The sequence below is a fragment of the Podarcis gaigeae genome, assembly GCF_964106915.1.
Source record: "Podarcis gaigeae genome assembly, chromosome: 4".
NCBI classification, from domain to species: Eukaryota; Metazoa; Chordata; class Lepidosauria; order Squamata; family Lacertidae; genus Podarcis; species Podarcis gaigeae.
The window spans coordinates 94760817-94774951 of NC_139677.1; the positions used below are offsets into that span (position 1 = coordinate 94760817).

Sequence of the window (14135 nt, forward strand, 5' to 3'; positions counted from 1 at the left end):
CACAACTTAACACTAAGGTTGCTGGGGCAGTGCCAACATTTGCCCTAATGGACCAGCCTTCAATGCCTGTCCTGTCCTGTCCTGTCCTTGTTTTTTTGTTTTGCACCTGACCTAGTTGCTACCTCTTCTTGCCTCATCCTCAGCCTCTACCAGCCCCAGCCAGCACAGCTAATCCTAACTAAAACTGAGTTTTGCTTGGTTTCCTAATAGTGTTTCTCTTTGCTAGATGCTTAATCTCACTCTCTTACTTGGAGTTCTGACTGCCATGAAGCTTGACCTCTCCAAAGTCCCTGATCCTGCAAGAAAGTGCTCTGGCCTTTCAAGGCATGACAAAAAACCCCCATTATATGTTGATTGCAAACCCTGCTCTTAAAATCAAAATTGCTATCTAGGGTAATAAATGGCCATTATCACCACTCATTATCCTACCCAGCAATTTCAATTTTTCAGAAAGGGAATTGTAAATAAAAATAGCAGTGCTTCTTATTCCTGCAGGACAACTTCCCCTGCTAGTTCTTCCCCCTTCAAAAAAAGCACACTTAATGCTGCTATTGTCTGCCCACAGGAACCTTTTTTCTCTCTCTGCTTGCTCCTGCCTCTTATTTTTGAAATGGAAAGCAGCATCAATTGGAGTTTTCTTTGGGGATGCAATGCAGCCTCCACAGAAAATAAGTACTAAATTTTTAGATATATAAAAATAATACATTTCCTGCTAATTATGGGGAAGACTCCTCAAGCACAACTATCCAAAATAAATATGAATGGGTGACACCTACATCCCATATTACACATTATGGTAACGGCTGGCTGTGAAGGAAGAAAAGCTTTAGCCATTTTGTGCTTGGCTGCTTTTTGCTTTGAAGGCTCACATGCACAGGGAAGTCAAAAGTTTAAGGGGAGGTTTTGCTCAGGATCTTCTGCAAAGGAGGGTCCAAGGTTCAGCCTGGGAACCAGGCAATTAAGAGGAAATAGAAACTTTACCAAGAGTCTGCTGTCCTTCTGATGGACTGAAAGGTTGGAAAGGGAAGTGAAAACACTGTACAGAAGTCAAGTTGGAAAGAGAAGTCAAGTTGGAAAGAGAACTCTTTTAGAGGGAACTGCAGCAGAAAGGAGCTAGGAGAAAACTCCAAAGGAACCCAGAAGCTAAACTGAGTGATGTGACTTGATATGCATTGGCTTGAATAGGGAAACAGTATAGATCAGTTATAGCTGGGTGTCTTCTTCTTCTTCTTCTTCTTCTTCTTCTTCTTCTTCTTCTTCTTCTTCTTCTTCTTCTTCTTCTTCTTTTGTTGTTGCTCTTGAGGGCGATTATGCAAACTGTAAAATTAAATGTTTTTATAAAACAGTTTCCTCAAAAACTGATGCCTCAATAAATCCCTAAGTAGGTACATTTGGGGCCGACTGCATAAGCACCTTCTGCAAAGTCCATGATGGTCGTTTGGTTTGGAAGCTACAAAGACATGAATGAATCTGTCCAGGCCTGTTCAGAAAGATTTGTTGTCCCCGCCTCTTTTGAGATCCATTGTGCTGCTAAGGCGTGAATTACTGTTCAGGACCATTCTATCCAGGTGACAAATTGTCACATTTGCTGAGGAGACCCAGGTTTAAGTGGCTATGAAGGTCACTGGGCGATTTTGGTCCTGTCACTCTTTCAGATAAATTGAGGGTGGAGGACAACCACACAAGCACTACCTGGAGCTCATTGAAAGAAGGATAGGGTAAAACAAATATAACTGTCTGTCTGTCTTGGGTCATTCCACACATTACATTTCTAGATGCAAGCTTCCTTAAATGTGCACTTAAAAATGAGAACTGCGGAGGTAAGAAACAAGGCTTGCAGACATGTCCATCATGTATGAAACTCAGCAGGGTGCACTCAGCAGGGAACAGTCACTGCCTGGAATACGCTGTTGACGTGAACTTAGTGCCAGATCCGAGTTTTCCTCTGTTGAACCTTGAGTACTGATTCAGGCTCCACACAGATATTGGTGCTTTTACTGTAGTGCGTTTATTAAACAGGTTTCTATGCAGCTCCCTAGCAGAGCTCCAAATGCAGCAATGCAACAAGCACACTTAGTCCGCTGTGTTTGAATGGAACAGGAGTCTCCAGAGAGGTTGCACAAACTGCCACGAAACACGCCTGACCCTGCAGCATGGTGCTAAAGGCATGCATCAATTATCCAAGGCTGCAGCACTGATACAAAACTAGAGCAGAGATTTATGCTGGGTGCACACCTGGCCCAAGTTATATAATGGCAAAAGGGTTCCAATTATTGAGACATAAGTGCTCGAGGACAAAGGCCTGCATTTGTTAAGAGCTGCCTGACAATGCTTTTTTTCTTAATCTACATGGTTCCTCATACGCTGGGGCTCAGGTACATAATCCACTAGCTGTGATCACCCCTGCCCTTTCAGAAATTGACAACTCCTCCACATAATGCCCTGAATGACTTCTCCAGCTTTTTCTAATAATAATAATAAATTTTATTTATATCCCGCCCTCCCCAGCCGAAGCCGGGCTCAGGGTGGCTAACAACAATAAAACAGTACAAATGTACAGCACAAACAACACTCCAAAATCATTCATTATAAAATTAATTAAATTCAAGCCACTGGCCACCATTGGGCCAGAGCTCCGCGAAGATTGCCAAGGGAGGGAGTCAGGCTGTGCCCTGGCCAAAGGCCTGGTGGAACAGCTCTGTCTTGCAGGCCCTGTGGAAAGATGTCAAGTCCCGCAGGGCCCTTGTCTCTTGTGACAGAGCGTTCCACCAGGTTGGAGCCGCAGCCGAAAAAGCCCTGGCTCTAGTTGAGGCCAGCCTAACCTCTCTGTGGCCTGGGACCTTCAAGATGTTTTTATTTGAAGACCGTAAGTTTCTCTGTGGGGCATACCAGGAGAGGCAGTCCCATAGGTACGAGGGTCCTAGGCTATATAGGGCTTCTAGAACCGCACGTTCAGCACACTTGTTTAATAGCACAACGATCCTTTCCCTGGGCCTCCTTTTTAAGCAGCTTTAGAGGGTTAGATAGGAAATGCAGAAACCGACACTCAGCAATGCTGAATCATGCACGTTTTGGATCCCAGTGAATTTATCAGTACTGCTAGTTTTCATAAGAAAAGGAGCAGGATCCTTTATCTGCTGGACCGCAAGCTTAGCGTACTTGCATCGGGCCTGGTGTTGCATATGTTGTGAAAGTGAAATCACTGACACTCCAGAGAGATGGTACACTCTTCTTTCTGATCTGAAGAAGACGTGTATGTGGCTGCTAGTGTCATCTCTCCAGTACAGTGGTACCTTGGTTGTCAAACTTAATCCATTCTGGGAGTCCATTCAACTCCTGGAACCGTTCGAAAACCAAGGTGTGACTTCCGATTGTCTGCAAGAGCTTCCTGCACTCAATCGGAAGCTGCGTCGGACGTTCGGCTTCCAGAAAACGTTCGCAAACCGGAACACTCGCTTCTGGGTTTGTGGCGCTCAGGGGATCTGATTTGTTCAGGAACCAAGCTGTTCGACAACCAAGGTGCCACTGTATTTATGCCGGTTGCTGGGAATCAAAAGAGGAGAGAGTTGCTGCCGTCCCCAGGTCCTGCCTGCAGACTTTCCACAGCCTGGCCTGATCCTATAAAATCTGAATGATCAAAGGGGCTGGAATAGCCCTGTAGATGGATAGTCACCTCCCTCCTGCTCAGTTTCCTCAGCATAAATTGTGCACTACTTTCAGCTTCTTGGAGGAAAGGCAGGATAGAAATGCATTAAATAATAAATAAATATGTAACAGCTTGCCTCTCCTTGGAAACAATCTTTTAAGAATCCCTGAAGCCTGCTTCTCAGCTAGGCTTGGCCAAACATCCACAACATCCATAATAAAAAAAGCAGCATTGCTTGTTGGTATTTAGAGCATGATGTGAAGTCAGAAATCGAGAATTAGCCTTGCTGTGCCCCTAAAATCTGCCAAGTTCATTCTTAAGATGGTCACTTGTGTACCATGCAAACAGCCTCAAATGACCAAACACATGGAGCCTGCTTCAAGTCCAGTTGTTTTATTTTAATTTTGCGTGTTGATAAAGAATGATTGGGTGGTGAGTTTGCAGAGACGTTTTGTTCAGCAAAAATTAAAATTGTTTTAACACTTATTGGCTATGTGTTTGGACAGGGGGGAAAAGTTAATCATTCTTGTTTGTTCTTGAGATACTCCAGATGAGGAAAGAGATTTTTTTAAAAAAACAAAACCAAGTGTGTGATTTAAAAATTGTAACACAAACAAATGAGCCTAGTAATGAGAGAGGATAGATGAGGAATTAAAAAGATGGTTTGTACAGTGAAAAATAGTCATACAGGAGCATGAGCAAGGATGGACCAATTCTCAGGGGCAGAGCCTATGCTAAGCTATACTAAGTAGTTGTCCCATCAGCAAGATTTACACTTGCACAATGGGACTTTCCTGCTCTCCTCTGCCCATACACCCCCTAAATAATTATTTTATTTTATTTTTTAAATTATTTATACCCCACCCATCTGGCTGGGTTTTCCCAGCCACTCTAAATCTGGTGCAATAAAGAATGGGCAACTTATTGATGCTGTTAGACAAAAGGGTGAGAGGAGGAACCCATCAAAGACTGATGGAAAACTGCAGAAAGATATATTTGATTAATAGGATTAATATGTTAAGCTTTTTATTAATGTGTTTTGGTGGTAGATATCAATGTTATCATTGCTTGTGGTCCCCTCTGATGTTTTGTGTGTGTGTGTATGAGAGATAGAATGAAAGATTGAATTTGGAGTCATTTTCATGCAAGGTATTTGCTCTACCACTGAACTGTTGTTGTTGTTGTTTAGTCGTTTAGTCGTGTCCGACTCTTCATGACCCCATGGACCAGAGCACGCCAGGCACTCCTGTCTTCCACTGCCTCCCGCAGTTTGGTCAGACTCATGTTTGTGGCTTCGAGAACACTGTCCAGCCATCTCGTCCTCTGTCGACCCCTTCTCCTTGTGCCCTCCATCTTTCCCAACATCAGGGTCTTTTCCAGGGAGTCTTCTCTTCTCATGAGGTGGCCAAAGTCTTGGAGCCTCAGCTTCAGGATCTGTCCTTCCAGTGAGCACTCAGGGCTGATTTCCTTAAGAATGGATGCATTTGATCTTCTTGCAGTCCATGGGACTCTCAAGAGTCTCCTCCAGCACCATAATTCAAAAGCATCAATTCTTCGGCGATCAGCCTTCTTTATGGTCCAGCTCTCACTTCCATACATCACTACTGGGAAAACCATGGCTATTACTATACGGACCTTTGTTGGCAAGGTGATGTCTCTGCATTTTAAGATGCTGTCTAGCTTTGCCATCGCCTTTCTCCCAAGGAGCAGGCGTCTTTTAACCACTGAACTACAGCTGCTTCTTTAAGGTGGCGCCATCTTCAAACCAACACTTTCCCTCCAATGTTTGGTAGTTCATGCACACAGAATATCTAACACAACACCCTCTTGTTTCCTTCATTGCAGCAGAGCCACACCAGATGCCCAGCGCACAAGTGTCCCGTTGAATCACCTGGATGGATACCTATTCAGCACTCTGTGGTAAGTCGGAGCCTTTTTCTCCCTCTGTTGCAATGATTAAAGAGAATAAAGGAGATGTCTATGTCCTAGAGGCAGCCTTAGGGCTGTATACCAGAATGTTTGATAAAATTATCAGAGAAAGGCCAAATTAAGGGTACTTTCTGGTCTGTGTGAGTGGGTTTTTTCCACCAAAGCAATTCACAGTTTTGCTGTAGCTGTGGTTCCGTATTCCATCACTGAGGGATTGAAAATAATCTCAAAAAAATTCTAGAAAAAGATTTGTTGGTGTTGGGTGAAGCCTAGGAGAAGACAAAGATCCTCTTTCCTGATTTCATGGTTCTCCTCGCTTTCAGTCATCTGAATTAGATACATTTTCACCCGCTGGGTCCTAATCCAGACTTTTTAAAGCTGCAATCCTCCCGATATTTACCTGAAAGTAAGGCCCCATGAAATCACCAGGATTCATTTCTGTGAAACTGTGCATAGGATCAGGCTGCAGAAGTCCTAAAATTAATGTTGCAGTGTTCACATTGTGCAGGCCAACCTAGAAATGTGGTCAGGATAACTGACATTTTGAGTTTTGCCTCTTCCATCGTGCGTTAAATGTTTAGTCTTGATACCCAAACTGAGATGTTATAAATATCAAATCAGAGGTGTGCAAGCTTGGATTTAAAACCATCCGATTTGTTCCCACGATTGGTGCATTACTCAGAAAGTTTTTTGAGATCAACGGAAACAGCTTTAGAACCAACTCTTTCCCATCTTATGGCAAACATATACAGTAATACCTCCGTGAACATCCGCCCCGCCAACCGTTCATTTCGGCAAACGTCCATGGCAAACCTGGAAGTACTGGCACGGGCTACTTCCGGGTTTGCCACTCGTGCATGCGCAGAAGCACAAACCGCTCCGCGTGTGTTCGCACACATAGCGGCGCTTTGTTGAGCATCCCTTTCATGGAGCGTCTGGGGCTCTGGAACGGATCCTGGACTCAAAACAAGGTACCACTGTAATTTAAGCACGTGAGCAGCCCTCTGAAAGCTGCCCAACTGTGCCTACTACTTTAGCCTTTTGTATGGTTGATGTTTAAATATGCAAGGCGCTGGCTGTCCGGTGGGTAGAATCTCCACTCCAATGATATGCGTTCCATGTGGTGGTTTTGCTGGAGTGCTGATGCTCACTGCACATACACAGAGACTAAGAACCTTTGAAGGATTAGTCCTGGCCACTGGAGCTGCTTCCATTGGATAATATGTACTTGTTGGGCTCCTTACAATATGCTGAGGTTAACAAGCTGTGACAGTGCCATCTAATTTAAATTGGGCCTCTGTTGTGCAGAATATTCAATGTGTAGTATAAATACACACTGACCAGAGAATTATATTACAGGAGAGAGTCCAAAGCTGCAATTTTATACGCAGTTACTTGAAAGTAGGCATCACTGAACACAGCAAGACTTACATCTCTGCGTAACCATGCATAGAATTGCACTGTTAGACAACAATTCTGTGCATGCTTATTTGGGAGTTAGGTTTCAATTCTAACCCCACTTACCTATGAGTAAAGGTAAAGGGTAAATGACCCCTGGTCGTTTAAATCCAGTCAAAGGCGAATATGGGGTGCGGCGCTCATCTCGCTTCAGGCCGAGGGCATTTGTCCACAGACAGCTTTCTGGGTCATGTGGCCAGCAGGACTAAACTGCTACTGCTGCACAGAGGACCGTGACGAGTGCCAGAATGCATGGAAATGCCATTTACCTTCCCACCACAGTGGTACCTATTTATCTACTTGCACTGGTATGCTTTCAAACTGCTAGGTTGGTAGAAGCTGGGACGGAGCAATGGGAGCTCACCCCATCATGGGGATTCGAACCACCGACCTTCCAATCAGCAAGCACAAAAGGCTAAGTGGTTTAGACCACAGCACCACCCATGTCCCTTTACCTATGAGTATCCAGTTATCTCCCTCTGTTTGGTTAAGTTACACTGCTCCCATTCACTGGAATGCTCTGATGTTTTAGTACATGTGAATGCACTGTTTTCACATCTTCCAGCTTCCCTTTGAAACGGGTGCTGGGGTTGGGTGCTGGAACTCCAAATATGGGAATCATTTTGTTCAATTATATACCAACCAGCCGTTGTTGTTCACTGCTCAAGGGTGATGTTGTACTATGGTGTGTCTTTTTGTTGTAATTGGTATTAAAAATTAATATCCCACTTTTCAGTTCAAAAATAGGCCTCTTTAAAGTGCCCTACAAGGAAACACAGTCAAGCATCATAAGAGAGAAACAACATCACATCACATATACTTTTTTAAAAAAAAATCACAGCAAGAATTTGCAGCCTTTATCCTGCCCTCCCTGCTCCTCTGCGGTCTGAAATGTACAGCTGTGTACCAAACATATATACCAGATTTCATTCAAACGTCTCAATGTTCCAGGGGATTGTCATGTTGCAAACAGACAAAGCTAAACGGGCCAGTTAACTCAAAGGCATCACTTGAATCAGTCTATACTTGTTTAGATGTCTGTCTTTCTGATCTCACTTCTTCTAAACCAAGGAAAGCCTTTTCAGTGCTGGTCTTTCAAATGATCCCTTATTTTGCCCTTGAAGATAGTTATCCTCCACTTCCTTTAGGAATCCCAAGTTGTGTATGCACGGAAAATTTGCTGAGCAAGAGCGTCCGCCTTGCTACCTGTTTTATCTTCTTCTTATATATGCCATTTAATCAATTTATAGACTGATGCATATGAGGAAGTTTGCAAATTAAAAAGCATACGACTGCAAAACTAAGATACAGATACAACAAAAATATCTAGTGTCAATAAAACCCCCAAAACAAAATATTGAGCAGTGCAACCCTGAAATTACCGTATTTTTCGCCCTATAAGACACACTTTTCCCCCTCCAAAAATGAAGGGGAAATGTGTGTGCGTCCTATGGGGCGAATGCAGGCTTTTGCTGAAGCCTGGAGAGCGAGAGGCGTCGGTGCGCACCAACGTCTCTCGCTCTCCAGGCTCCAGGAAGCTATCCGCAAGTCTTGCACGCCCGGAGGGAGTTCCCCCGGGCGCTCAAGGCTTGCGGGCGGCAGCCTGCAGCGCGGAGCATGGGGCGCCCTCCGGAGGACGCCCAGTGCTTCGCGCAGGTGTCCGCTAGCCTTGCGCACCCGGGGGATCTCCCCCGGGAGCCGAAGGCTTGCGGGCGGCAGCACGGAGCACGGGGCGCCCTTTGGAGGACGCCCTGTGCTCCGCGCTGGTGTTGGCCAGCCTTGCGCACCCGGGGGATCTCCCCCCGAGAGCGCAAGGCTTGCGGGCGGAAGCCGGCAGCACGGAGCACGGGGCACCCTTTGGAGGCCGCCCCGTGCTCCGCGCTGGTGTTGGCCAGCCTTGCGCACCCGGGGGATCTCCCCCCCCCGGGAGCGCAAGGCTTGTGGGTGGAAGCCGGCAGCACGGAGCACGGGGCGCCCTTTGGAGGCGGCCCCGTGCTCCGCGCTGGTGTTGGCCAGCCTTGCGCACCCAGGGGATCTCCCCCCGAGAGCGCGAGGCTTGCGGGCGGCAGCTGGCAGCGCGGAGCACGGGGCGCCCTCCGGAGGACGCCCCGTGCTCCGCGCTGGTGTTGGCCAGCCTTGCGCACCCAGGGGATCTCCCCCCCGGGAGCGCAAGGCTTGCGGGCGGCAGCCGGCAGCACGGATCACAGGGTGCCCTTCGGAGGCCACCCCGTGCTCCGCGCTGGTGTTGGCAAGTCTTGCGCACCCGGGGGATCTCCCCCCGGGAGCGCAAGGCTTGCGGGTGGAAGCCGGCAGCACGGAGCACGGGGCGCCCTTCGGAGGCGGCCCCGTGCTCCGCGCTGGTGTTGGCCAGCCTTGCGCACCCGGGGGATCTCCCCCCGAGAGCGTAAGGCTTGCGGGTGGCAGCTGGCAGCGCGGGGCGCCCTCCGGAGGACGCCCCGTGCTCCGCGCTGGTGTCGGCAAGCCTTGCGCACCTGGGGGATCTCCCCCCGGGAGCGCAAGGCTTGCGGGCGGCAGCCGGCAGCACGGATCACGGGGTGCCCTTCGGAGGCCACCCCGTGCTCCGCGCTGGTGTTGGCAAGTCTTGCGTACCCGGGGGATCTCCCCCCGGGAGCGCAAGGCTTGCGGGCGGCAGCCTGCAGCGCGGAGTACGGGGCGCCCTCCAGAGGATGCCCCGTGCTCCACGCAGGTGTCTGCAAGCCTTGCGCACCCGGGGGATCTCCCCCCGGGAGCGCAAGGCTTGCGGGCGGCAGCTGGCAGCGCGGAGCACGGGGCACCCTTCGGAGGACGCTCCGCGCTGGTGTTGGCAAGCCGTGCGCACCCGGGGGGCGCGTGGGGCGCCCTGAAACAGAGGGTTCCCCATGCTGCGGACTGTAGCCTGCCGCCCGATGCGCGGGGCGCCCTGAAGCAGAGCGCCCCTCGCGCCAGGCAGACATGGGCCAGTCCCACAAGCTCGGGGGACAGCGGGGAGGCGCAGCACCGCCATCCCACTGTTCCCCGACCTGGTTTTGGGGGAGAAAATAAAGGAAAAATTTTTCCCTTTATTTCCCCCCCAAAAAAGTAGGTGCGTCCTATGGGACGGAGCGTCCTATGGAACGAAAAATACGGTAATAACAATAATTTTAATATTCATACCCTGCCCATCTGGCTGGGTTTCCCCAGCCACTCTGGGCGGCTTATAGAAGTGGCACTGCAGGGATTCAGAGGGTTGTCTCCCAGCCCTACCAGGTGATGCTTGGGAACTGAACTCCAAGCCCTCTCTATGCAAAACAAATTCTCTAACCCTGAGCTGCGGTACTCAGACCTGAGTGGCATCAGTTGTTTCAGGGATTCCCCACTCCATCCCAAGTATCCTCTTTTTCTCTCTTACCTGTCCCCCCCCCCCATACCTTCTAGTGCACTTTGAAGCTCTGCTATTACATAAACACCAGCCTCCTTTGATGGTTATAGTTTCATATCTACTTTTCTCTGCTCTGCTCATTGTTGCTTCCTTTAAGACCTTTGATTCTATTTAGTTGTTTGCAGTCTGTGGGAGAGGTCAATGCAGGATTGGCTTTCCTTATTTAAATGTCCTTATTTAAACTCATTTGGCAATGGAGAACAGCCTAATTCAAATTAATTGCCGAAGAAGGGAGCTGTGTCTGCAGACTTCTCTTTCCTGGTAATGTTTCTGTAGCGCTTGGGTTATAAAATATTCCTGAAGGAGCTCTCTGCACAGGGAATGTGTTAATCATGAAACCTTAGACTAGTTTCTGGGTAGACTTTATTACATAATAACTGGGATAATTTCCTCTGTAATGTGCTGCCCGTAAGGAAATAGAAGATGCATTGAATATGGATCTAACACAGAAATTACTACCAACCTCAGTATCCAGAAAGGTGTTTGGGGATGGAGGAATCATATCAAATTAAATTTTTCTGTTTCTCCTTTTCCCCATCTGTCTGTGATATTTTGAAAGAAAAAATGCCCATGAAGATTCAACAGCATTTGAGTGTGGTTTCCTCCCTCATACACACGTTTGTGAGGAGTTTTGTTAAATAGACACATTAGGGGATGTGCTGATTCTGACACTTCATTGCCAGGGCGAAAATGTAACTCAAATTGTAGTGCGGTTGCTACCTAGAAATGTTCGTTGTGGTGGTAGAAATTGGTGAAAAGGAATACAGGGCGTCCTTGTGCCCCAGAGAAGTATTCATCCAGAGCGAACCCACCAAAAATGTGAGCGAAAGCCAAGGAATATTACTTGCACGATGGTCATCAGGAATTACAGACATCACTGTGGTTTATGCCTGGCGAACTCACAGCACAGGCATTAATGGGAGGCTGAATTGCAAGCTTGCATGTTTCAAGCTTCCTGGCTCCACATTTTTGTAAGTCATTGTGATTTAACAATTTAATGAAACAGCAGCCCGTTACATAGCTTTGGAGCTACTGCACTTTCACAGACACGACCTCTGCCACTCCCCTGAGGATGCACAAGCCAGAAAGACATAAAGCAAATAAATAGTTTAATTGCAGGGGCCCGTTAGGGACAGTGGGGAGGCCAACCGTAGGTGGAGACTGAGGCAATGAAAGGCAGAGCCAATTCACTGTAGTTTTGTCCCCGTCTTCCTCCCTGCTGAGTTCTGCAAGGGCACATTGAGACTAAGGAGGGGCACCCTCTGGGTTGGTTCTGTATCTGCTCAGTGTGCTGTCCACACACAATCCATTGGTGGGCAATGTTCAGATCCCTCTGCTCTCATGTGGTGTAGTGTGCCAGCGTGGTGTAGTGGTTACGAGTGATAGACTTGTAATCTGGTGAACCGGGTTCGCTTCCCCGCTCCTCCACATGCAGCTGCTGGGTGACCTTGGGCTAGTCACACTTCTCTGAAGTCTCTCAGCCTCACTCACCTCACAGAGTGTTTGTTGTGGGGGAGGAGGGGGAAGGAGATTGTTAGCCGCTTTGAGACTCCTTAGGGTAGTGATAAAGCGGGATATCAAATCCAAACTCCTCCTCCTCTTCTCCTGGTTCTTTATCTTCAAACCATAAGGGTAAAGGGACCCCTGACCATTAGGTCCAGTCGCGGACAACTCTGGGGTTGCAGCACTCATCTTGCTTTATTGGCCGAGGGAGCCGCCGTACAGCTTCTGGGTCATGTGGCCAGCATGACTAAGCCGCGAACCAGAGCAGCACATGGAAAAGCTGTTTACCTTCCTGCCGGAGTGGTACCTATTTATCTACTTCCACTTTGACGTGCTTTCGAACTGCTAGGTTGGAAGGAGCAGGGACCGAGCAATGGGAGCTCACCCCATCGTGAACCCCCGACCTTCTGATCGGCAAGCCCTAGGCTCTGTGGTTTAACCCACAGCACCACCTATGTCCCCTTCAAACCATACCAGAGATTTAAAGCACATTTAAAGCCTGCCAGCTACCCCACAAATTCTAGGAACTGTATGTAGGTCTGTAAGGGGTAATCTATAGTTACCAGGATTCCTGGGTGGGTGGGATGCATGGAAAGTGCTGTAAAGGTCTAGTTTGCATGCCACCTTGGCCAAGCAGCCTTTCAAATGGGGACACCTTCAAACAGAAGACAATTCCCTGCAAAGCAGGGCATGCGGCATCTACTGTAAAACAAGGTACGTCTACCCAGCCAAAGGTGTTGACAGAGAAGCTCCCTGCTTCTCTTCCGAACCCTGCTAGCTCATAAATTCCACATTCTAGGTGGGTGGTGAGGGATGTGTTTTGTGGTTTACGTGCTTTGAACATTGCAGTATCCAGCTGCCTTCAGCCTGCAATTCTAGTCACACTTACAAAGCCTCGTTGGAACCAGTAGGCCTTACTCCTTGAGTAACAACTGCTCAGGGGGAGTCATTGTTAAGGAGGATGTTTCTATGCTTTGTTTTGCAGAGGTGATCTTTAATTTTAATGCGTCCCCTCCCCCCTTGTTGCTCTGTTCATGTACTCCTGCAGCTTTTCGTTACAACTGAGACACCTACGTTTATGGCTCAAGGCACCTCACCATCTGCCTCCTTTATTTTAGCCTCTATGAAACAGCTCTTCCTATTGTGATGCTCTTGGTGCTGAGTCCCACCGACAGTCAGCTGCTTTGGAAATGATTTATTTGGAGCAGTGGGTTGTTTTTTTCAGGGCCTAAATTGATTGACATTTAAATGCCCCTTTTATGAGGGTGGAAACCATGCTGGGTAAATGCTTGTTTCTTGATTTATGAAAAAGGACCTAGAGGACGCATTAGGGAGCACCTGTTGAATATATGAGCTGTTTAACAGCGGAATAGACTGCTTTGGAAGGGAGTGGATTCTTCTTCGTTCTATCCAGCCTTTGTTTATTAGGGGTGCATATTTATATTTTTTGCATTATTGTGGGGTTGGACCAGATGTCCTTTGAGATCCCTTCCAGCTTTTGGGTCTGAAGATTGGGGGGGGGGGGATTGCTTAACAGAGAGTAGAATATTTGGATGTCATCCTAGACATTCAATGACAGATGGAAAATTGGAAGTCATTTTTCTTTTTCTTTTCTTTTCTTTCCTCTCTTCTCTTTCTTTTTTCTTCTTTGGTGTCCTCTGCTCTGGGCCATTACTAGGGTCCAAGTATTACACACACAAGAAGGTGGATGGTTGGTGGAAGGACCCTGAATGAGAGGCAGGGAAGGAAAAGGCTCCCAGGTCAGAGAGCTGTGAGGGTCCACCACTTTTGTGGGTGCCTAGGTTTAAGAGCTACCTTTTAGAGAGGACTCTGTGTTTTCTTTTCTCCCTCTCCTTCTCTCTCTGTTTTTGTTTTTATTTATATTTGCTTCCTTCATCTTACTGCGTTATAAAAAGCTTTAATAAAATCCTATGGGGAAAATGAGGTCCTTCTCAGTTCCATGATACCCTCTGTGAACATTGTCGGTACTGAGTATGTGTGGTTTGTTTAGTACTTGTTGCAGACTTGTTGAACTAGGAAGCCCCTGCCCAGGGTGAAAGTATTCTAGTGAGTTATTGTGGCCTGTGTATACTTAGGCCTCAGATCCTAAGACATGGATGTGGCCCTCCAGATGTGGTTGGACTGCAACTCCTATCATCCCATTCCATTGGCCATTCTGGT

General features: G+C 47.6%; 1 protein-coding gene across 19 annotated transcripts in view; it reads left to right on the top strand.

Annotated features, from left to right (window-relative positions):
• DLG2 (discs large MAGUK scaffold protein 2) overlaps positions 1-14135 on the top strand; it is a 902142-nt gene that overhangs the window by 188720 nt on the left and 699287 nt on the right. For 15 of the 19 annotated variants that reach the window (XM_083736268.1, XM_083736240.1, XM_083736269.1 and 12 more), the window contains one exon: positions 5492-5566. In XM_083736268.1, the coding sequence (XP_083592394.1) occupies positions 5492-5566 (75 nt within the window). The remainder of the gene's footprint in view (positions 1-5491; positions 5567-14135) is intronic. The other 4 variants (XM_083736262.1, XM_083736241.1, XM_083736245.1 and 1 more) reach the window with 1 other exon arrangement.